At 53.5% G+C, this 21,069-nt stretch overlaps 1 protein-coding gene across 1 annotated transcript; it reads left to right on the top strand.

Annotated features, from left to right (window-relative positions):
- Positions 1-992: 992 nt before the first annotated feature.
- TRIM8 (tripartite motif containing 8) lies at positions 993-17,745 on the top strand. Its single transcript, XM_020967533.2, has 6 exons — positions 993-2,346; positions 14,270-14,365; positions 14,749-14,982; positions 15,686-15,717; positions 15,879-15,994; positions 16,218-17,745. The coding sequence occupies exons 1-6, from the start codon at positions 1,777-1,779 to the stop codon at positions 16,820-16,822; spliced, it is 1,653 nt and encodes a 550-aa protein (XP_020823192.1). The 5' UTR covers positions 993-1,776; the 3' UTR covers positions 16,823-17,745.
- Positions 17,746-21,069: the final 3,324 nt, after the last annotated feature.

The following is a 21,069-nucleotide window of genomic DNA, read 5'->3' as shown; positions in this document are numbered from 1 at the left end:
ACAATAATGCGTCAAGATGGCTGCGGGGCTGCGGACGGGCCTCTTCCTTTTTTTTCCCCTCCGATCTGAAAATAAGCGGAAAGACGGCGACGATTGAGGGGACCCGGGCCTGAGCCCATTTCCCGGGGGCCGCGCCGTTGGACTGACAAGGGCTGACTGGGCCAGCACCTGGGGGTCTGGCGTTTGTGCCTTCCTTCGAAAACCCATGCACATATTTTTGTTTGGTTTAAAAAAAAAAAGCTCCAAGGTGGGCGGTACAGGGGCGGGGAACCCAGACCGAAGGGTCCTCGATGTCCTCGCCAGCCCCCTCCCTCCCCCAGCATCCCTGCCTTCCCCGCCCCCACTGCGCTAAACAGAGCCGGGGACCGCCGAGCTCAGCCCCTACCGAACCCCCGAGACTTGGAGACCAAGAAGAAGAGACTCGGGGTGGGGCAGGGAAAGAGGGAAGGAAGGACAGAGGGTGACGACAAGGAGGGAGGGCAGGGGCTGGGAATGAGAGGTGCGTAGCCTCCCATTCCCGAGCAGTGGAGAAAAATTCCTTTCTACTTGGATCAATCCTTGTTTTTCTCGCCCGCTGTCCAGCGTCTGAGACGCGTGGGGTGGGATTGGGTTTTGTTTTGGCTTTTTTTGCCCTTGTCCGGAGGCTGGGTGGCCGCGAAGAGGTGAGCGGGGCTCGGGCCAAAGCGCTGGGTTCGGGTTTTCCTCTACCTTCCCCCTCCTTCCTCTCTCCAGTACCCCCAGCCCACGAGGAGACGCGATTTGGGGGGCTCGGGGAGGAGGGGGGGTCGTCCCTTCATGTCCCTCCCGCGAGCGCTCCCTCCCTTCTCCAGTCCCCTCCTCCCTACGCCGGTGCGCCCTCCCCCCTCCTCCGTCCCCTCCTCCTTCCCTCCCTCAGCCCTCCCTTCCCCTGTCCGTCCCTCCTCCCTCTTACCCTCCCCCTTCCGTTTCTGTTGGTGGAGGGAGGCGGAAGGAGGAGGGCTGGGATCTCGGGCCGGGGACGGGAATTTCATCTGAATGACTGTCCCCCGCGCGCCCGGCGCCCCCGACTCGGCCCCGGCGCCCTGCAGCCGCCGCCGGGAGGACAGCGAGCGGGGGACCGCCCCAGCCGGGACGCCGGGCGCTTGGCTGGGCCTCGCCCGCCCTGTTCGGACCTAGCGGAGCCCTCGGGCGCGGCGGCGCTTTTTCCGGCTCCTCTTTGAAGGGACGCGAATCTCGGACTCGGCGGCGGCGGCGCGGAGGAGGAGGAAGAGGAGGAGAAGGAAGAGGAGGAGGAGCCGGGAGCGCGGGGTGGCGGCCGGCGAGAAGCCCCGAATCCCGGCAGCCAGAGAGAGGAAGGGAAGTGTGCGGCTCGCGGAGAGGCAGCTGCGGGGCGCGCCCCAATGTCAGCGGACGAGCGGAGCGGGGGAGGCGCAGGCGGCGGCCGCGGCTTCGTGGATGGAATTTGGACTTGGGCAGGCCCATCCCTGGCTCGTGCCCCGGCTCCGGCCAGCGCCGCCCGCTAACACTCCCTACACTCAGCAAGGAGGAGGAAGAGGAGGCGGCGGCAGCGGCGTCGTGAGCACCCCCTGCCTTGAGAAGCCGGGCGCCGTCCGCCAGTGCGGAACCCCAGAGAGGCTGTGCTGCTGAGCTCGCTCAGGGCGCATCGCTGCGCGGCTCGCTCTAGCGACCGCCTTGGTTTTAAGCGGGACTGGTCCCAGGCTGCGGGTAGGAAGCTCAGGCCGGGGCCCGGCCAGCGGCCAAGGCCCGGCCTGGGGCGCTACAGCTGCCTCCTTCGCCATGGCGGAGAATTGGAAGAACTGTTTCGAGGAGGAGCTCATCTGCCCCATCTGCCTGCATGTCTTCGTGGAACCCGTGCAGCTACCTTGCAAACACAACTTCTGCCGCGGCTGCATCGGCGAAGCCTGGGCCAAGGACAGCGGCCTGGTTCGATGCCCCGAGTGCAACCAGGCCTACAACCAGCGTCCAGGCTTGGAGAAGAACCTCAAACTCACCAACATCGTGGAGAAGTTCAACGCGCTGCACGTGGACAAGCCGCCGGCCGCGCTGCACTGCGTGTTCTGCCGTCGCGGCCCCCCGCTGCCAGCCCAGAAGGTCTGCCTGCGCTGCGAGGCTCCCTGCTGCCAGTCCCACGTGCAGACGCACCTGCAGCAGCCCTCCACCGCCCGCGGGCACCTCCTGGTGGAGGCCGACGACGTGCGGGCCTGGAGCTGCCCGCAGCACAACGCCTACCGCCTGTACCACTGCGAGGCCGAGCAGGTGGCCGTGTGCCAGTACTGCTGCTACTATAGCGGTGCCCACCAGGGACACTCTGTCTGCGACGTGGAGATCCGGAGGAATGAGATTCGGGCAAGTAACTGTTACCCACGGCCCTAGAAGATGGGTGGGAGAAGTGGGGGACAGGATTCTCAACTGGGGTGGGGATGGTCAGGAACCGGGCAGAAGTCCGTGGGTGTGGGCAGAACTAGAGGCCAGGTCTGCATCTTCCCCCCCCACCTTCCAGCCTGCCCCGTCCTGGACGGGGGAAGAGGCTTGGTTGACCCCAGCCTGACTGGTTGCCCTAAGCAGTAGACAAAATGGGACCTCGCTGTTAGGGTTGTCTACTGTGGTTCCTTCTTCAGGACCAGAGTTGGGGTGGGGGGGTGCATACTTGATACTTGTCTAAGGATAAGAGAAATCCATTCCCTAAATGATTATTCGGGAAAGCCGCCTTGTTGATGCCCCTGGCCTGCTTTCATTTGGGCTACAGTTTGTGTGACCGGTGTCCCAGAGCCATTGCTGCCCCAGCTGGGGACAAGCTGCTGCCCGGGCAGCGAGGAAGTAAACAAAGGCAGCCATGTTCGAAGGCTGGGAGCCCCTTAAGAAACACCGGGTTCTTTGGGTTTTTTCCCGGGAGGTGAAGAGGAATAGAATGGAGTTATGTGTCGGGAGAAAGACCGAGAATCCAGAGACCAGAATACAGAGTGAGGTTCTATGTGGGTGGCAGTGTCTGTCTGCGCAGACCCGTGTGCATGAACAAACCTTTAAAGTCTCTGTCACCCCGAGCTCTGATTGCCTTTTCTCCAAGCACAGCCCTCTCGGCTCCCAGTAGTCTGGAGGAGAAGCTAAGCGCAGAAGGGTGGGGGAAAAAAATCTGATAGGTTTAAGGTTGAGCTGCCTTGAAATCTGGTTTCAGGCAGCTCACTCCCCTGGGCTGCCCTGCTCCTTGATTGCAGCTGCATCCCCTCCCATTGTATATGGCCTGTCAATGTCACCCCCACACATGCCTCCCTTCTTGGGCTGTGGCCCAGGGCTGGGAGGCCAGCCTAATGCAAGGTGGGGGGGATTCCCTCCCTCCCTTCCCGGATGGACAGCTTCCCATGGGGTAAGGGGAGTCCCAGCCTGGGGAGTCTGGGTGAGTCGTGGCAGAGGGAGGGAATTGGAAAGATTCCATCTCTGTGGGAAGGCCCAGCCCCCAATCCCAGGCCCAGGGTGTGAATAATAAAGAGGGGGCCTGAGCTGTGGGGAAAGGGGATTGATTCTTCCTGACCCCAACTCCCACCAACCCTGTTGGGTAGTGGCACCCAGGGTCAAAGAGGGCAGATGAGGCCCCAAATATGAAAAAGCCCTACAGATCACTGCAAAATGGGGGGTGGTTTCCTGTGTGTGAACCCAATTCGAATGACTCACTCTCTGTAGCAATAAAGAACCCAATAGGATGGGGGGGGGGAGGCCAGTGATCAATAAAAATTAATGTATGACTGGTTTCCAATTTGTAGATCCAGCTCCAGGTTTCTTTTCATAATACAGACTGATAGTTTCTTTTAAAAAAAAAGTGGTGGGGAAAAAATTTTTAAAAAGTGGTGGGGAGGAGAGGGCTCCCAGCTGCTCCCCAGTCTCCCTCCCCCAAAGGGAGCCCTGTTTCCTCCCTTTTTGACTTCCCCAGCTTGGCCCTGGGCAGAGAGGCTTCAGCAGTTGCTATTAATAAAGATTGGAAGGGGTTAGGAGGGAGAGTGAGCTAGTGATGAAAAGTATAGAGCCTGTAGGAAAGCCAAGATGTCTAGCTCCTGTCTTGAGGAATGTGGGTAGGGGGGTGGAGAGGTGGAGACTGAAAGAAAGAGGAGGAGGGAAAGACCCTTACAAGATAACTTTGCCAAGACTTAATGGGGAGGCGGTGGGGGTGAGTGGTCACTGGCCCCAGAAGAAGGGAATATAGGCTTGCTTGTTTGGAGTCTGTAGGTGTATATGTGTCTTTGGGGGGGGTTAGTCTATATATCTGTGTCTCTGCATGTGATTTCTAACTACTCTTGGAGTAGTGTGTTAGTAGTATGCACACAGACTCCCCTCTCCTGATGCCCCAGGTGGCCTGGCTATCTGTTCTCCTCCCAAAAGGCCTTCCTGCATCTTCTCACTGGCTCTTGGAAAAAAAGAAGGGGGGCTGGAGGGACAGTCAGGAGATATCAAACTTTATTGGCAGTGTGTGCCATACTCCAGAGATGAGACATAGGGCATAGATACTGGATTTTTGTAAGCATCTGCATCAGTGATAACTTAGACCCTTAGCTGGAGTCTTGTTCACCCCCACACTCACTCCTACCTCTAGCTAGACCCGCTGTCTCCTGTTTCTCTGGCCCTCACATTCCTAGCATTAGAAAAGCATACCAACAACATTCCTGGTCAGGTTGGCTTATTAAATTGGTGGTGGTCCATCCTAACCCTTAACTACACACACTCTGGAAAGATGGAGACTCAGAATGGGTTGCCTACTGGAAACATTGTCTCTAGAACTGCCATTGGCCCAGGGGCCCCAGGAAGCTGGCCTGAGTCTGGTTGGGCTTGGAAGCCCCAGCCTTGGTTCCATCCACCATTGGGAGTCCAGTTTGTTAAATGGATCCTTCCTTAAAAGAATCTAACCCCTGGTGCTTTGGGCTGAGCAGTGAAGTAGGAGGTGGGTGGGCAGGGAAATAGTAACAAACCCTAATGTTGGGGGCGCCACTGAAGGTACAGGGTTAGACTCTTTCTCTTAAGCTGTGCCAGCTTCCCAGAGGACTATTGGGGGGGAGGGAAGAGAAGAGCGAGAGCTTGCTTGATTAATTGATTGGGGGTACAACTGCATTTTATATAGGGAACATTTCTCATTTACTAGACCTCCCTCCTTCTCCCATAAGCATGAGCTGGTCCTCTCTTCCTCTTTTCCCACCTAGTCCAGGCCTGGAGTGGGAGGGGGTTGGGAACAGGGCCATTGTCAGGCTTTGGGGTAAGGTGTGAGGGGACCACAGGAAATTGGTATTTGCCAGAATGTGTGAGCTGGGGGTGGGTAGAAAGGGAGGACGATGTTGCCAGATTTTTGCTGTATCCTTTGAAAGCTGACCTGGGGCCACAGAGTCAGAAGGAGGATAAAATCTGGGCTTTGAGTTTGGGGCTGGGCTGGGAGGGGACCCTGGGAGTAAACTATCCACAGCTCTTTTTAGGCTCCAAAGCCAGATGGTGGGGGGGGGGATAGATGGCCTGTGGGGCATCCGGTGTGGTCTAAGCCCCAGGCTAGTTGATCGCATCTCCCCCTCCCCCCACTGGATTTTGGGTTGGGGGGGCATCAGGATCCGGGAATGTTGCTGCTTTTCCTGAGGCCAGATTTAAAGCATGGGGGTCACATTTATAGAAGGACCAGAGGAAGGGATGAGGAGGGGGAAGGGTCTGGGTATTGGTTAAAGGCATCTGTGGAAGGTTCTAGTCTATGCTCAGTCCTTTACTGAGAAGAAGGAATCTGGGGGGGGGGAGCTAGAGAGAATGGTCTACTCCCATTTCTGTGTGTCTGGGTGTCCTTGTAATTTTTCATATTACAGTATTGCTGTGTAATTCTGGAGTGCCTCCAGGACTAGGTGAGAATTCCAGTAAATGTTTAAAAAGTCTCTAGAATGGAGGCTCACCTGGCTTTGGAGTGTCTAACCCATGGCCTGGTTCCTACCCCTCGTTTTTTTTCCCATTCTTGACCTTCTCGTGGGGGAGGGGGGGCAGGGGGAGGGTGGCACAGTGTGTAATAAAGATTCTTCTGGGCTTGCGCAGGTAGACTGCTCTCCTTGACCTCCTCTTTGGTAACGAGTTTGTGGCTAGCTTCAGGGAAAGAACACCCACTCCTCACTCATTGCCCTGGGGCTTGGGAGAAAGCCCTGGGTTTTCCTTCCTGCTCCTGTCTCCCTGGGTGGTCATGGGCACTAAGCCTTCTGCTAGCGGGCGGAGACAGGACCTAGGGGGGCTGGGGGAGGTTTTTTTCAGCCTGAATTGCTTTCCTCAGCACTTGGGAGTGAGGAGGATTCAGGTGGGAAAGTGGAGGGGGTGATGTGCCCAGCTCCTAATGAAGTTGGGGGGAGGAAAGGTTAGTGCACAGCTTGCTTTAATTGAGGGAGTGGGAGGGAAAGAGGGCACCTACCCCATCTGAGCTTAGTCTTTCCCTCTTTTTAAGGGAGAGGGGTCGTAACCCTGGGTGAGGAAGCAAAAGTGGTTAACCTCCACCCCATTCCCGGACCCATAGTTACCCCAGACATTGTGACAGGAGGGTGGCTGAAGAGGCTTGGTTTTCCCAGGCTCTTTCACCCAAGGGCTCCCTCCCATGCCCTACCTAAAACTGGAGGCCTGAGAGGCCTTGGCTTGGTGAGGAATGGGTACCTCCTTCCCCTAGGCAGTCCTTTTCAGGGTAAGGGAGAAGCTAGGAGCCAAGTTCTAGGGCCCTACAACAAATACAAGCACATAACACATAAGACAATTACTCTCATTTCTCTCTATAGCATCATGCTGATCCAGCATGTGAAGCTGTCATATCCTTACCCCAATTCCACATGCTTCCTATTAAGGGTGTGTGTGTGTGTGTGGTGTGTGTGTGTGTGTGTGTGTGTGTGTGTGTGTGTGTGTGTGTTGCTGTCTCTGTGAGACTATGTGTCTGATGTGTGTGACTTTGATGTTTTGTTGTGTGTGAGGTTGTGTTGTCTGTGACTTTGGGGGCCTGGATCTTCTCCAGTGAAGAATAAAGGGAAGGGAAGAAGATTCCCAGAAGACTAAAATTTATGGAGGATGTTAAAGGAGAGACTAGATGTCACTAAAATTCAGAGCGGGGTGGAGACTGGGGAGCTGGGAAGGGGGTTAAGGCCAGCCCTAGAGGCCCCACTGTGGGCCCAGCCCGGCCAGCTTGATGGCTGGCTCTTTGAAAGCCTTCCCAGCCGGGCTGGCATTCAGGCACAGACAAAGGGGGGCTTTCTCTCTGCCTCTTTGTCTGCCTGCCCCAGAGCCTGCACTCTGCATGGCAGAAGCTAATTCCGCTCTGCAGCTGGGAAACCGGCTCCTCATCTCTCAGGCAGGTCCAGGCTCTGGGTGTCTTTGCCCCTTATTACCTGTCTTCTGCTCTGGGGTTTGTCTGTGGGAGGGGACGGGGAAGTGGGGGGCGGTGTGGAGAGCTTTGCCAGAGTTTGTGAAACCTAAGGCTGCTGAGAGCTCCCTTCCCCAAAGGGGGAGGGGTTGTCCCAGGGGGAACTGGAAAGAAGTTGGGAGGGGGGGGGTTAGGAAGCTTAGATGGGGGGGTAGGGGAGCTCTGGAAGGAACTGGTGATTTTGTTTACCTTGCCAGGCCTCAGGCCCTGGTGCCTCCCACCCCTTCCGGTTCTGAAGTCCGAGGCTTGTTTGCAAACTGGCTGCTGGCTTGGCAGCCCCTGGGGCCCCATTTCCCTCCTGACCTTGCTTCTCCTCAAGGTTGACTTGAGGCTTTTTATTATTATTATTTATTAACTTTTATATAGCCCCAGTGTCCCATAGCAAAGGCCTTCACCAGGCATCTCAACTGTCAGCAGACAAACTCCAGCAGCAACTGAAAAGCTCCACACACACACCCCCTCCCCCCACACTGACCCTGTCTCAAGGGAACCTGAGTGTGGGTGGCAGATTTACCCGGAACCCAGACTAACCCCAGAAGGTGAGGGGAAGTGCCCTGCTGAGCCATGCCCAGCTCAGCTGAAGGAGTGGGATTTGAGGGCTGGAGAAACTGCAGAAGCCAATTTGTCTTCCAGTGCAGTCAGTGCTTCCCAGAAAGACTCGAGGGGGCCCTGCTGGTGGCAGGGAAAGGCCATTCTCTTCAACAGTCATTTATGGTGTACCTGCTCTGGACTGGACCCCTTCCTTTTGTGTATATGGAGGTTGTGGGGAGACTTGGAACAGAAAGAACGCTAACCCAGGTGTGTAGTCAGTTTGAAGAGAAAGGTGTACTGAGTGCTCTGGAGACTCAGAGTAGGGATGAGAGGCAATTAATGGGGCAGGCTTTCTGGAAGGGGGCCACCTGAACTGGGCCTCCAGTAGATCAAAAAGATTTCAATATGTGAAGAAAATTATGGGGACATTATTGCAGACATGAAAGGTGGGGTGAACAAAGGCATGGAGGTGAGATTCTGTAGGATGCAATGAGAATAGTTCTCTTTGGTTAGATTTTATGCTAGAGCAGAGAGGTGCTCCTCAAACCAGATTAAAATGTAATTGGGAAATACTTAACAAAATAAATAAAGACATAGTAAAACACAGATAACATTACATTTTAAATCTAAGTCATTAAGTCCACAGGGGTCCTTGTGTATAGGTTAGTGGGCCCTATTTCTGTTCCAGTTTGACATCACTGTACTAGTATGTGAAAGAAAGTAGTGTGATTCAAGGCTGGGAAGGTCATTGGGGAAAGAGCCTTGAATGCCAGGTTGAGAAGTGTGAGCTCAACTTCTAGATAATGAGGAGCCATTGAAAGTTATCGAGCAGGAGAATAACATAATTAGAACTGTGCTTTAAGAATAAGATGTGGGAATTTGAGTTTGCCCAACCATGCTTGGCAAAGCGACCCCAGGAGCTTGGGTCTTTTTGGCCACGGGTCAAGGGCAGGGATCTGAGAGGCAGCTGGAGGCCCCAGGAGCAAGAGTCTGGTACAGGAAGGTTCTGCCCAAGGATGAAAGAGATAGTTTGGAACAGCCTGCTGATCTCTGAAAATCTGCCAAGTAAGCCCCGGCCTGTGTGCCTGGCCCTTGCCCTAGGGGAGCTCACTATCCAGTTAGTGGATTTAAGAGAGTGAAGCTCTATCTTAACACTACTAAATCCCTTCCCTTCCAAGAGCCCTATGTTTTCCAGCTATGAAATGGACCCTCAGCTGTCCCACCCTGCCAGGACTGGCCCCCACTGCATTGGCCTGCCCCCACTTCCCTTCCTGTGGCAAGTGATGCCAGAGCTAGAAAGCTGAGGTTGTTTCTGGCCCTCTCCCCTACTCCTCTTATTTTGGGACATCAGCCACCTGGCCCTGGCTAGAGTTTGGAAAATGGGGGGATGAAGTTGGGGCAGGAACCTAGATATCCTCTTCTGTGCAAGCAAGCTGTGCTGGTGCTCTTGGTTTACCCTGGAGTTAGGTATGGCAGAGGCCTCAGGTAGGAGGGGTTCCTGCCCTGACCACGAGGGGAGAAATACCACAGAAAAGGCTACTTGGAGGACCAGGTGGGATGGAGTTGAGGGGGGCAGGTCCGATGCTCTCTGAGTCCCCTTTGAGTCTTGAGCATTTTGTCCTTGTATTTCCAGCATTTAGTACAGATCCTGGCACAGCAGATATGCTGAATAAATGCTCACTGATAGCCTTTCTGGGCCTTCTTAAGCAAGGTATTCCTAACTGTCTCTGGAGCCAGGCAGGGTAGATGAGGGAACAATTTAATAATAACTCCTTACTCAAGTGTGCTTATGAAGCAAAAAAAAAAACAACTCTGTCATAGACATTCTCTTATCTGATCATCATAGGATCACTTAGAGTTCAACTCTATTTTACATATGAGGAAATTTGAGACCCAGAGAAGTGATGTGACTTGCTCAAGGTCACATAGCAAGTTAGCAGAAGAGCTGGAGCTAAAATCCAGGTCTCCTGACTCCTGATCCGATGTTTCCATGGTACCATGTGGCCTCTATATATACACCCACTGGCTTGTGACCATGATATAAATGTAGTATATCACACCCACCATGTGATACCATCCGCAAAGTGGCCTATCCAACCCCAGGAAATTCAGGGAGGGACAAGGGATAAGGAATACTGGCTTAAAGAGAAGAGATTTTCAAGCCCTAGAGATGCCAAGCCTTTAGACATAACCTCAAATTTGGAAGGACCTGGGCTGGAGAAAGAGCTAGGCAAAGCAAATCTTTGGTTTGAGCTATTTGAGTAAGGAATTAGAGGAGAAGGGAGGCTCTCCTATGCCCAGGGATGACTTGCTTAAAGGAAAGCCCTGTTTCCCCTCTCAGGGGCCCTCTCGATTCTACTGGGGCAACGTCCTTGCTCTATGCTCAGTTCTCTCTGGCTAGGAAAGTCCAGGCAGAATAAAGAGGCCAAAGAATTGGACAGAGAGCCTCCCAAGGGCCCTTCCAGCTGGAACACGGTATGACTCAATCCATACAAACCTCCTAGGTCCATTCCATGAAGCAGCCCTGTGACCAGAGCTTTGGTCCCCACCTCACCCCCCCCTTAGAGGGTGTCAGAAATGTGGGTGTAGGAACCAAGGCAGGGGTGACCTCCAGAGAAGATCCTAGGGGACAAGAACATTAGGGTTTGCTTGTTTGCATTCTAGGGATCCTTGAAACACTGGGAAGGTGGTCTCAGTGGGAGAAGGAGGCCCAGGTTGGGGGGGGGGAGGTCAGACAGCTCCCCAGATTGGAGAGTCAAAAGGGACTTTAGTGGCCATCAAGACCCAGTGTTGGGCAGTATTGAGAGACAACTTGTGAGGGGTGGTCCTGGTTTAATGGGGAGAGAAACTTGGGCCAAGAATTAGGGTATTTAGTCTTATTCTCCTACCGCTCAACCTTCTAGCTACTGAGGAAGTAGCTGCAAAGGTGCTGAGGTAGGGCCAGTGCAGACACATGTACACGGGTTAAGGGGCTTTAGTCAGAGTAATTGACTGGGTTGAGAAGTGGGGAGATGATTTTAGCAGCAGCAGCAGCAAAGGCTCTGGCCTTCCTGTGCCTCTCTCTCCCCCCAGCTGACCTGAGGCTGGGAGAGGATGCTGGGCTAGGGGCCCTGGTGAGTAGGAGTTTGTGGGCCAAAGGTCCCCTCTAGAAGAAAAGGCCCATTGTTCCCGTGGGGGGTCGGGAGGGGGAAGTCCTGGGCCACCTCCTCTTTGGGGCCCCCTCTTCCCCACTGCAGCCCTGGGGGCCTGTAGAAAGTCTTTGCCTAGGTCTATGTGTGAGACAGGCCAAGCCAGGCCTGAGCCCTGATCATCCTGTTTCTCTCCCTCTTTCTGGGCAGCTTTTACAAGGCTTTGCGGAAAGCTTTATCCCCCACTTCCCTCCCTTTCCTCAAGTTGCATTCTTGGGACCTGACCCACAGGCCAGTGGCAGTGTCCACTTTGCGTGGTCTGGGGGCAGGGAGTGGCTAGGGTTGGGTTGTCCGAAGAGGTGGGATGAGGGTCAGCTCAGGCAGCTGGCCCCAGGAGAGAGTTCAGCTCCTTCCTTCTAGCCCAGGTCAGGATCTTCGAAGCTGGGAGTTTAAAAGCAAGCCTAGTCTTCACTTTACTGTTTCCTAGTGTAGATTTCTTTTGGTTTCTCACTAGGCCTCTCTTATCCCATCTGTAATGTGGAGGAGGTCAGGCCAGAACTTAGGAGCATTGTCACTTGATTCCATTTTAATGGGGGTGGGAGTGGGAGGTGGGAGTGGAGGGGCTTATTTACTTATTTGATAGATTGTCAGTGAATTGAAATAGTATTGATCTTGAAGGCAGGAGCACTTAGGATCATAGATTAGATTTAAAAACAGGAACAGGCCTTAGAGGTCATCTAATCCAGCCCTTTTATTTGACAGTTGAGGAAACTGAGGCCCAGAGAGGTCAAGTGATTTGCCCGTCGTCACCCAAGGAGAAAGTAACTGAGACAGGATTTGGCATCAAATGTAGTTTTCTTTCCTTTATATGAATGTGTTATGTAGCCCCAGCTGGGTTACAGCTGGCTAGACTGGCTAGCCTCTGGGGATTCTTCCTGTGGGTTCTGGTCCCAATCCTTCCATTTCCCTGTATGACCTTGAAAAGGCAGCTTCCCCCTCTCTGGGGGTTTTCTCATCTACAGAATTGGAGCGGGGGGGGGGGGGGGGGGGGGGGGGGGGGGGGGGGGGGGGGGGGGGGGGGAGAGGTCAGATTAAGCCATAAACCTGGAGCCAGGTTAAGAGGGATAGATTTCAGGGAGCCCATGAACCTGGGGTGGGGAAAAAAATTACACCTTTATTTTCACTGACCCTTAACTAAAACTTAACATATTCCTTCCATTATGAACATAGGCAACAATTCCTGGTTCCGAGAAGGGGTAGCTAGGCCTCACCAGGTGATGGAGTTCATGGCACAAAAAAAGTCATTAGTCTTACATCTAGATGGTCTGCAAGGGCTGCCCAGCTCCAAGGCTCAAGGATTCTATAAAGAGGACCATCTCATCACAATCCACTTAGGCAAATCTCTTCAGCTCCCCGGACTTTTATTTGTAAAAAGAGCTGGGGGAGGGGGGGTGGTTGTAGTGAGGGATCCTGAGTTGGCAGCTGTTTTTTCTCTGCCTCCTAGCCCCAGACTCCATCAGGGAAGGAGAGAAAGCTCCCCTGGTACCAGTTAGGACCAGACTAGTCCAGAACTGGAAATCTGAGGCAGGAGAAAGTAACAAGTAACTTGGGGCTGTAAAGCTTGTGGACCTGCAGCACTCCTGAGTGCAGCCTGAACCAGATGGAAATGTAATTGGGAAATATTTGGCAGAATATTGCAGTAGGACATAGATAATGTTAACATGTGATTTTCTAAGTCAGCATGCGGCTTGCAGAGATCCTTATGGACCATCTCTATTTAAGTTTGTCACCATTGGACTAGAAAGAATTAGGACACCTGGGCCTGCCCCAAAGATTCTCATCTGTCATTCTTCTTCTGTAGTGATTAATAATTAGTGAGAGTGATCTCGGTCTTCTTCATTGAATGTGTCTATTCCTTGTGTTTAGGGACTTGTGGGGTGGGAGGAACCATTATCAGGGGCCTCCTAGTTCTCAACCTCATACCCATGATTGTAAAATGCCCTGTGATCAGCTGCAGAGCAAGGTAAAGGAGAGAGGTCACAGACACAGTAGTAAGTCCACAACACCCATTTACTAGCTAGTCCAGCCCTTTCAGGTTCAGAGTTGGGTCTAGAACCCACATCTCCAAACTTTCTTCATTATACCATTGAGCTGAAATATTCAAGGAAGCTTTCCTGGACTGTGAGTAGGTTGGGGAGGGGTACCCGTTAGGCAGCGAAGATGGACGCTGAAGTGTGCGAGGTGAATTGGGATAGAATGATGAGTCTGCTGGAAAGAAGGTTATGCTTTCCTTGTATAGGATCTTGAGTTCCCCGCAGGTAACTTTGGGTTTTACCACGGATGTAATGGGGAAGCTCGGAAGGTTCTTGACAAACAAATAGCATGATAAGAACTTTGTTTGAAGACAAGTGATCTGGCTGCAAGCAGTGGGGGGGGGGGACAGATGTGTGGCTGGGAGTTCTGGGTGTGCACCAAAGTTTCCTGGCTTGCCTGAGTCTAAGAGGAAGGTTGGGGTTCTCATTCCCATGCTCTCTTCTCAGCAAAAGCCTGGCCGGCTTGGTTGCTCTGGTAACTAGGCCTGTCTTATGTCTGGGAACAGAGCTGGGAGAAACAGGATGGGGCAAAGAACTGCAAGCTTCTGACTATTCAGCCCAGGAGAGAGGAGAGCCTTCAGCTGGAGCTGAAGCTATAGCTTCTGCCAATGCTTTGGGAAAGGACTGAAGCCTGCAGGGTGGTGTTCAAGCAAAGCATACTGGGTTTGGAGGCAGGGTGCTCTGTTTCCAGTGTTTGTTCTGCTACTCTGCCCAAGTAACCTTGGGTGAGTCTCTTCTCTCTGGGGTCTGTTTCCTCACCTGTAAAAGGAGGTAATTGGACTAACTTGTGTTCCTTCCAGTTTTAATCAATCTCTCATCCTTCTTCCCCTTCTTCTCCTCCTCTCCCCTCTTGGAGATTATCTGGATATGGGTGGGTATGGAGGATTGCATCCAAGGCCACCAGGATGGACAGAGTAGGTCAAGGTTGGAAGTTGGGGGAGGGGATTGCTGAGGCTCTGGAGGCAGCTGGTCCCTTCCTGCCCAGGTGTGGAAGAAGGGGTAGGAGAGATTACAAAGTCCCTCACGAAAGGAAGCTGTTGCTTCCAGATCTCTCCTGGAGAATGGTCCCTCCTCTTCCTCCTCAATTGACAGTGCTCTCCCTCCCTGCACACTCCCCCTTACAGAAGATGCTCATGAAGCAACAAGACCGTCTAGAGGAGCGGGAGCAGGACATTGAGGACCAGCTCTACAAACTGGAGTCTGATAAGCGGCTGGTGGAGGTACGCCAGATGGCTTCAGTCACCCTGCAGACCATGAGAACAGGGGCGCAGGGAGCGGCCCCGTCCCAGGCGGGCCACAGCCAGCAGTTTTGCATTAGCTTCTGTGTGTGTGTAGAACCATGTCAGGCTACAGAGGAAGACAGGGGGTCTGTCTTTGCTTCCAGACAGGCACGTGGGACAAGCAGGGTAAGACAGGATGGGATAGAATCTGTCCTAAGTTGTTATCTCTGTAGGCAAGGGAGAGGTTATTGGGCTGTTCAGGCATCTGAGCAGGCTTTCCAGGGAGGGGAGGCTTGAGCTAGACCTTGAAGGGTGGGCAGGACCAGGGAGTGGGAAGGAGTGACAGGGTGCGGACCACGGGGCCTCTTTGTCTCGGGTTGCAGGAGAAGGTGAGCCAGCTGAAGGACGAGGTAAGACTGCAGTATGAGAAGCTGCACCAGCTGCTCGATGAGGACCTGCGGCAGAGCATGGAGATCCTGGACAAGGCCCAGGCCAAGTTCTGCAATGAGAACGCGGCGCAGGCCCTGCATCTCACCGAGCGCATGCAAGAGGCCAAGAAACTGCTCAGCTCCGTGCAGCTGGTCTTTGACAAGACGGAGGACATCAGCTTCATGAAGGTGGGTGAGGGGGCAGGGAGAGTCATCAGGGAGCACGGGGGAGAGGCAGAGGCAGGCAGGCAGAAGAGTTAGGGTGACTGAGAGTCTTGGAGTCACCGTTCTGGGAGCTAAATCACAGACCCCATGATGAGGGAGGATGGAAGGAAACGAAACACGCGTTTCTTTATACACTTACACAGAGAGCAGGCACCGTGCTTAGCACTTTTTACAAATGTTAGTTCATTTGATCCTCATGACAACCCTCTGAGGTAGGTGCTATTATTTTACAGTTTAGGAGACTGAGGCAAACAGATTAAATGACATGCCCAGGGTCACATAGCTAATAAGTGTATGAGGCTGGATTTAAACTCAGGTCTTCCTAACTCTAGGCCCAGTGCTCTAACACTGTACCACCAGCTGCCCAAGGCTCTAGGGGAGTGAGTTCTAAAACAGAAAGGCACCGATCAGTACTGAGGCTAGATCTGAGCTTGGCTGAATTGGTGTGGATATCTCAGGGGAGGCACTCCCCCCAACCTCCTGGTACTCCTCCCGGGGTTTTGGCCTGTAGTCCCTCATCAGTTCTTTCCATACGCGCAGCCTGGAGCTTATGTGAAGAAGGGCATCCCTGCCTGAGGGACAGGGAAGGGTCCCACCTAAAAGAGCAGCCGTGGAGTGGGGATGCTTGAGCTTTACTTTGTTGCACTTTTTTTTACTCTTTCTCTAGAATACCAAGTCCGTGAAGATCCTAATGGATAGGTAAGCACACATCTTTGCTTCCAGGGGCCAAGAATGGAGGCAGGGGAAGCAGGTCCCTTCAAGGCCTTGGGCTGGAAATCTGGGAATAAGTAGGTCCCAGGTGGGGCAAGGCACCTTACAGTGGATAGATACCTACCTGTCATCCCCCCCCCCCTCCCCAGGACTCAGAGTTGCACAGGGGGCAGCCTCTCGCCTCCCAAGATCGGCCACCTCAACTCCAAGCTGTTCCTGAATGAGATCTCCAAGAAGGAGAAGCAGCTGAGGAAGCTGCTGGAAGGTAAGGACAGGTCCCCTGATGCAGCCAGGTGGTAGTGCTGGGGGGGCCCTCTCCCTAAGCACCCGGAGGGCTCAGGCACAAGGATGAGAGGCCTCACTCTCTGGTTCCTCCTCTTTGGCTCAGCCTCCCATCCAGTAATTTTTTAGCACCTTCACGGATCACAGTCAGCCTTTCTTCCTCCCCTGAAGCCGCTGCTGACCTCAGTTTGCATTCTCTTCCACAGGCCCCTTTAGCACCCCGGTGCCCTTTCTGCAGACAGTCCCACTGTACTCATGTGGCGTGAACAGCAGCTCTGGAGCAGAGAAACGAAAGCACCAGACAGCCTTTCCTGAGGCCAGCTTCCTGGAGTCCCCAGGCCCTGTAGGGAGCCAGTTCGTGGGCCAGCCGGCCTCAGCCGGGGAGGGCCAGTCGAGCCAGCTGGGGCCCTGTAGCTCCACTCAGCACCTGGTGGCCCTGCCAGGGGGGGCGCAGCCTGTCCATTCAAGTTCGGTGTTCACATCGTCGCACTACCCTAACGGCGCCGCTGCACAGCAGCCCGTGCTACCCCAGTATGGGGGCCGCAAGATCCTCGTCTGCTCCGTGGACAACTGTTACTGTTCCTCCGTGTCGAACCACGGCAGCCACCAGCCCTATCCCCGTTCTGGCCATTTCCCCTGGACAGTGCCCTCGCAGGAGTATTCACACCCACTCCCACCTGCCCCCTCTGTCCCGCAGTCACTCCCAGGCCTGGCTGTCAGAGACTGGATAGATGCCTCCCAACAGCCTGGACACCAGGATTTCTACAGGGTGTACGGCCAGCCGTCCACCAAACACTACGTCACAAGTTAACACCGGGGCTAGGTGGGGAGGCTGGGGGGGCTGTTGGGCCCCCCCAAGTCAGCCCCTCAATTATGCAGCCCCTGTTCTTCCTCTTTCCTTTGATGGCTTCTCTCCCCTTCCTCCCATTTTCTTTCAGTTTTTATTTTCATTTTCTTGGGGGGGGGTTTTATACAAATCTGCTGGAAGCCAAGAAGATCACCGGACTTGGGGGTCTGGGCTGGGGCTCTCTGTAGCTTCGAAGGTGCCTCACTCCAAGAGGGGTGTGTCTCTCTCTCTCTCTTTTTCTCTATTCCCCTCCTTACCCCTCTTCCTTGGGCCCCCCCTCCGCTGGAAGGATCTGTGGTGCCCCCCCTTTCACCCCCAACCCCCAGCCTGGCTGTGGCTGGAGGGGCTGGTGCCTGCTGGGCTGACTCTACCTTCAATTTTTTTGGGGAAGGTCAATCACTGATTCAGTAAGAGATGACCCGTAGATTGTGTGTGTTTTTTTTGTTGAATTTTTTTTTAAGCCAAGAATGATTTTTTTTTCCCCTTCCCTTTCCCTGAGTTCAAAGGCCACTTCTCACACAGCTTTTGGCATCTTCTGGGCACAGAGCAGGATCTATGGATGTAATGAAATAACAGGAGCCCTCCATGCCCTCATGCCCTGGACAGGGGGAGAGGAAGGGACTCTGACCACAGGCCTGGACTCTGACAATGATGACAAATACCAATAATAATGAGAGAGAGGCCTAGTTGAGATCTTGGGGATGAGGGTGGGGGCAGGGCTGTCCTGCTCTCACTCCTTTCCCAGATTTTGACGATGCAACTTCCTGTAATGAGCACTTTGTATAAAACGTGGACTTCCTGTTCTAAAGGCACAGGTATTTATTCTGTAACCCGTTTTAGAGCACACACCCAAATCCAACCTTCTAATAAACGTGATGGCAGACTTCTGTGACTGCTCCTCCTGATGCCCCAGCCCCACCAGCCTCCTTTTCCCTGGGGCTTCCCAGTGAACTGGGGTGGCCTAGGGAGAGAAGGGGAGAGGCTGATTTGAAGGCTGCTTGCCTGTACCAATGTACTTCTTAGAACTAACCAGTCAGACGAGAGAGAAGGATTTTGAGAGTTCGTGGCACGAAAAGGGTTAAAAAAAAAACAGCTGGCCTAGTGAAAAGAGCCAATGGGAATGTGTAGACCTCGGTTCCAGGGAGGGTCTCCTGCCTGCCTGTGACTCAGTGTGTGACCGTGGGCAGATCACCTTGCCCTTCTCTATGCCCCAGCTCCCCCATCTATAAAATAAGGGGATTAGACTGGTGGGTGATCCCATGGAACACAAAACCATTCTTTCCCACCTTGCCCCCCAAAAAGAGAGCCCTCATTCTGAACATGTCAGCTAGAGGGGAGGGTGTGTGATTTGTTATTGGGGGACAGAAAATAAGAGTGGATGGCCTCAGGAGATTGTGGGCCTCGCCTGTCATCTTGTGAAAGGCGGATGACCGCTTGTCTGCTGTGTCGTTGATGCCCTCCAATTCAGAGATTCCATGAGATTTCATTTCCTTCTTGTCCCTGGTGCGGTTAGTTTTGGGTTGGAAGAGGGGAAAGCTGCTGCCACCTGTACATTGCTACAGGATGGAGGCCAGAGGCTCTCGGGTTTGGCAGGTGTTGGTGCTACAGTCAATGCATCTGGAAACAGGTTGGGTTCTCCCTGCCACTTAACACATTTATCAGTCTCCCTTTCTCCTCCCTCCACCAAAAAACAAAAATACCACAAGACCGCTAGCTAGATTGAAGATCTGGGTATTGTTGGACCCTGAGATCCCTAGTCTATCCAGCTGAGCACTGGGCCCAGAGAAAGCCCCTTGTCTAAGGCCACCTCCTGGCCTGCTCTGAGTCAACCCACCCCAACCCTCTCATACACCCCTTTCTCAGTGCAGTACTGATCCTCTCAGGGCCTCCTTAGGCTCTGACTCAGTACAGGCCTCAGGGCTGGACCCAGATTTGGTGGGGGAGATGGACACACACCCAGACCAGCTGGGCTAAGAGAGGACCCAGGCAGTCTGGCTCTTGGCCAAAAAGCTCCACCCTTTCCTGTGGGGCTGAAGGGATGACTCAGGGTTTGGGGGTGGGGAGGGGAGCAGAAAGGAAGTGTGGGAACTATTGGCCTGCCCCATCCTTCCACACCAAGAAACAGCTCTCTTGGAGAGTATTTGGTGGGGCCCCAGGGAATGGTCCCTAAAGCTGGCCGTGGGGAATAGTGAACACATAAATTCATCCAGCTCTTAGCACAGTACCTGGCACATAGCAGCTACTTAATTTGATTGGTCTTCCCCCTCCCACTCAGGAGTAGGGGGAAAAGTCAGTTTCACTCCCCACTTTTTGTCCCATTTCACCTGTTTTTTACACATTTGGGGGCTAATCTGAGCCCATGCCATTAGGAACTTCTCTTGGGGGCTCCTTTCCCAGCCCTTATGCTGCTCCCTAGAAAGTATGGGACAGCTGTAAGGATGAGGGGAAGATCCAAAGGGATTGCATTTACTTCCTCCTCTCTCTCCAGCTGCTCTCTTCATGGGAAGAAAGGATCCTGTGCATTCGAAGGCCAGCTGTCATGGGTGGAGGACTACCCATAATAGGGGAGAGGGTCCTACTAAGTAGGTTCTGCCCTTGGCCCTACAGCCCACAGGATAGATATATACCAAACTCAACAGTTTTGCCAGATCTCTAGCTCAAGAGGAAGGGGGAGGGGATTTATATCTTCCTCAGCAAGGAAGGGTAGCTCCCTCCTATACACAAGCCTGGAGAGCCCAAGCAACCTGTAAGAGACCAGCACCCTAACTTCATACGGCTACCTGCCCGTCACACACACCCCACAGAAACACAAGCACATGCTCAGCGGGACTTGTAAGTTTGCAAAGGACTCTGCTTACTCCCTCCTGTCAAGTATGTATTAACCCAATTTTACATATGAGGAAAAAGACAGTTTGATTGGTTTACCCGTGGTTGCCCAGATAATATCAGAGATGGCATCTCAACCCAGACCTCCCTGATTCCAGGTCCAGTGCTTGATCTGCTGAGCCAGTGAGGTCTCTTTCCTCTCCTCTCCTTCCTCTTCCACTTGACCATGAAAGGGAGATACTTCTGTTACCCAGATGTGCCAGGGGAGAGGGGAAGGGGGGGCGGAGTTGATATCTTCATCTATTGATGCCAAGCTTTTCTGTGTTTGTGCCCATCTTCAGCTCAAAGGGTTTAGGGGATGACTAAAGGGGGCTCACTCTACAGTCATATCTTCCCCAGGTTGCCAGCTGCCTCGGGTGGAGCTGGCAGCTGGGGAGCAGCTGTGGGGAGGGATTCTAGAGACCAGAGCAACAGACTCCACCCCAAAGAAAGCTGAAACTTGTGGGGGGAGAAATCTAGCGTGGAGAGACAGAACCACACCTTCGGCTCTCCAAACCCCATCCCTTATCTAAGCAATTGGAGGGGGCCCCCAAAGATCAAAGTCACCCCCAGTCCATTGCCAGTCTCATTCAATGAGTCCAGTCCCGGAAGAGGAGGGGAGGGGGGAAGGAGAAGGCAGGGGGATGGGACATAGCTTGAAAATAGACACCCTGTGACACACTCATTCACTTACTCATAGGCACACCCAGTGATGCACTCATACTGACACACAGACTCTGCCAGCCATACTCAGTGACACAGTCACACGCATAGTCACATCCACTGACACACCCAGCCTCCCTCACACACTTACATGTAAGTGTAATACACCCATCCCTCACTTTCCTCAAAAATATATCACTTCCCCTCCTGACCAGACCCCTCTAAATCCATCTCCCTCAAGAGCAGTGGAAGCTCTGAGGCCCAGCTGAGGTCATTCCAAACTGCCCCTGCCTCCCAAACCAGGCCCACTGTGGTCTCTGGAGGAGACAGTCTGGTCCAGTGAAGGGTGGGAGGAAAGTCAGCTGGAGAGCCCAGTACACAGTCAGTCACTTCAAATCGCTGGCCTTAGCTTTCCCCTCTGTGGAGTGACAAGAGCAGTGGTGGATGAAACAAAATATTTCCTTTTTTGTATGTTTGCCAACTATTTCTTTCACTTGCACGATAGTCCAAAGGGCATATTTCATATTATTTAAAAACCCAACTGCTGAATACTCTCCGCCCGTAGGGGCTTCAGACCTCAGAGGGTAGTAAAGAGCAAGAATACTGTAGGGGGTTGAAGGTGGATTAAAAATTGGAGGTCATTTTTGTCCCAGAGCTCAGAGTGAGTGTGGAGGAGAAAGCAC

This window comes from Phascolarctos cinereus, unplaced genomic scaffold (assembly GCF_003287225.1).
Source record: "Phascolarctos cinereus isolate Bilbo 61053 unplaced genomic scaffold, phaCin_HiC Scaffold_3;HRSCAF=262, whole genome shotgun sequence".
NCBI classification, from domain to species: Eukaryota; Metazoa; Chordata; class Mammalia; order Diprotodontia; family Phascolarctidae; genus Phascolarctos; species Phascolarctos cinereus.
Note: the sequence above shows the minus strand (reverse complement) of the source record. Positions and strands in the feature narration are given on the sequence as shown.

Bases quoted from the DNA above. Each gene is read 5' to 3' on its own strand.
- TRIM8 (XM_020967533.2), top strand. From the start codon at position 1,777: ATGGCGGAGAATTGGAAGAACTGTTTCGAGGAGGAGCTCATCTGCCCC. The intron at 2,347-14,269 runs GCAAGTAACTGT...TCCCCCTTACAG, and splicing joins TCCGGAGGAATGAGATTCGG to AAGATGCTCATGAAGCAACA. The intron at 14,983-15,685 runs GTGGGTGAGGGG...CTCTTTCTCTAG, and splicing joins AGGACATCAGCTTCATGAAG to AATACCAAGTCCGTGAAGAT.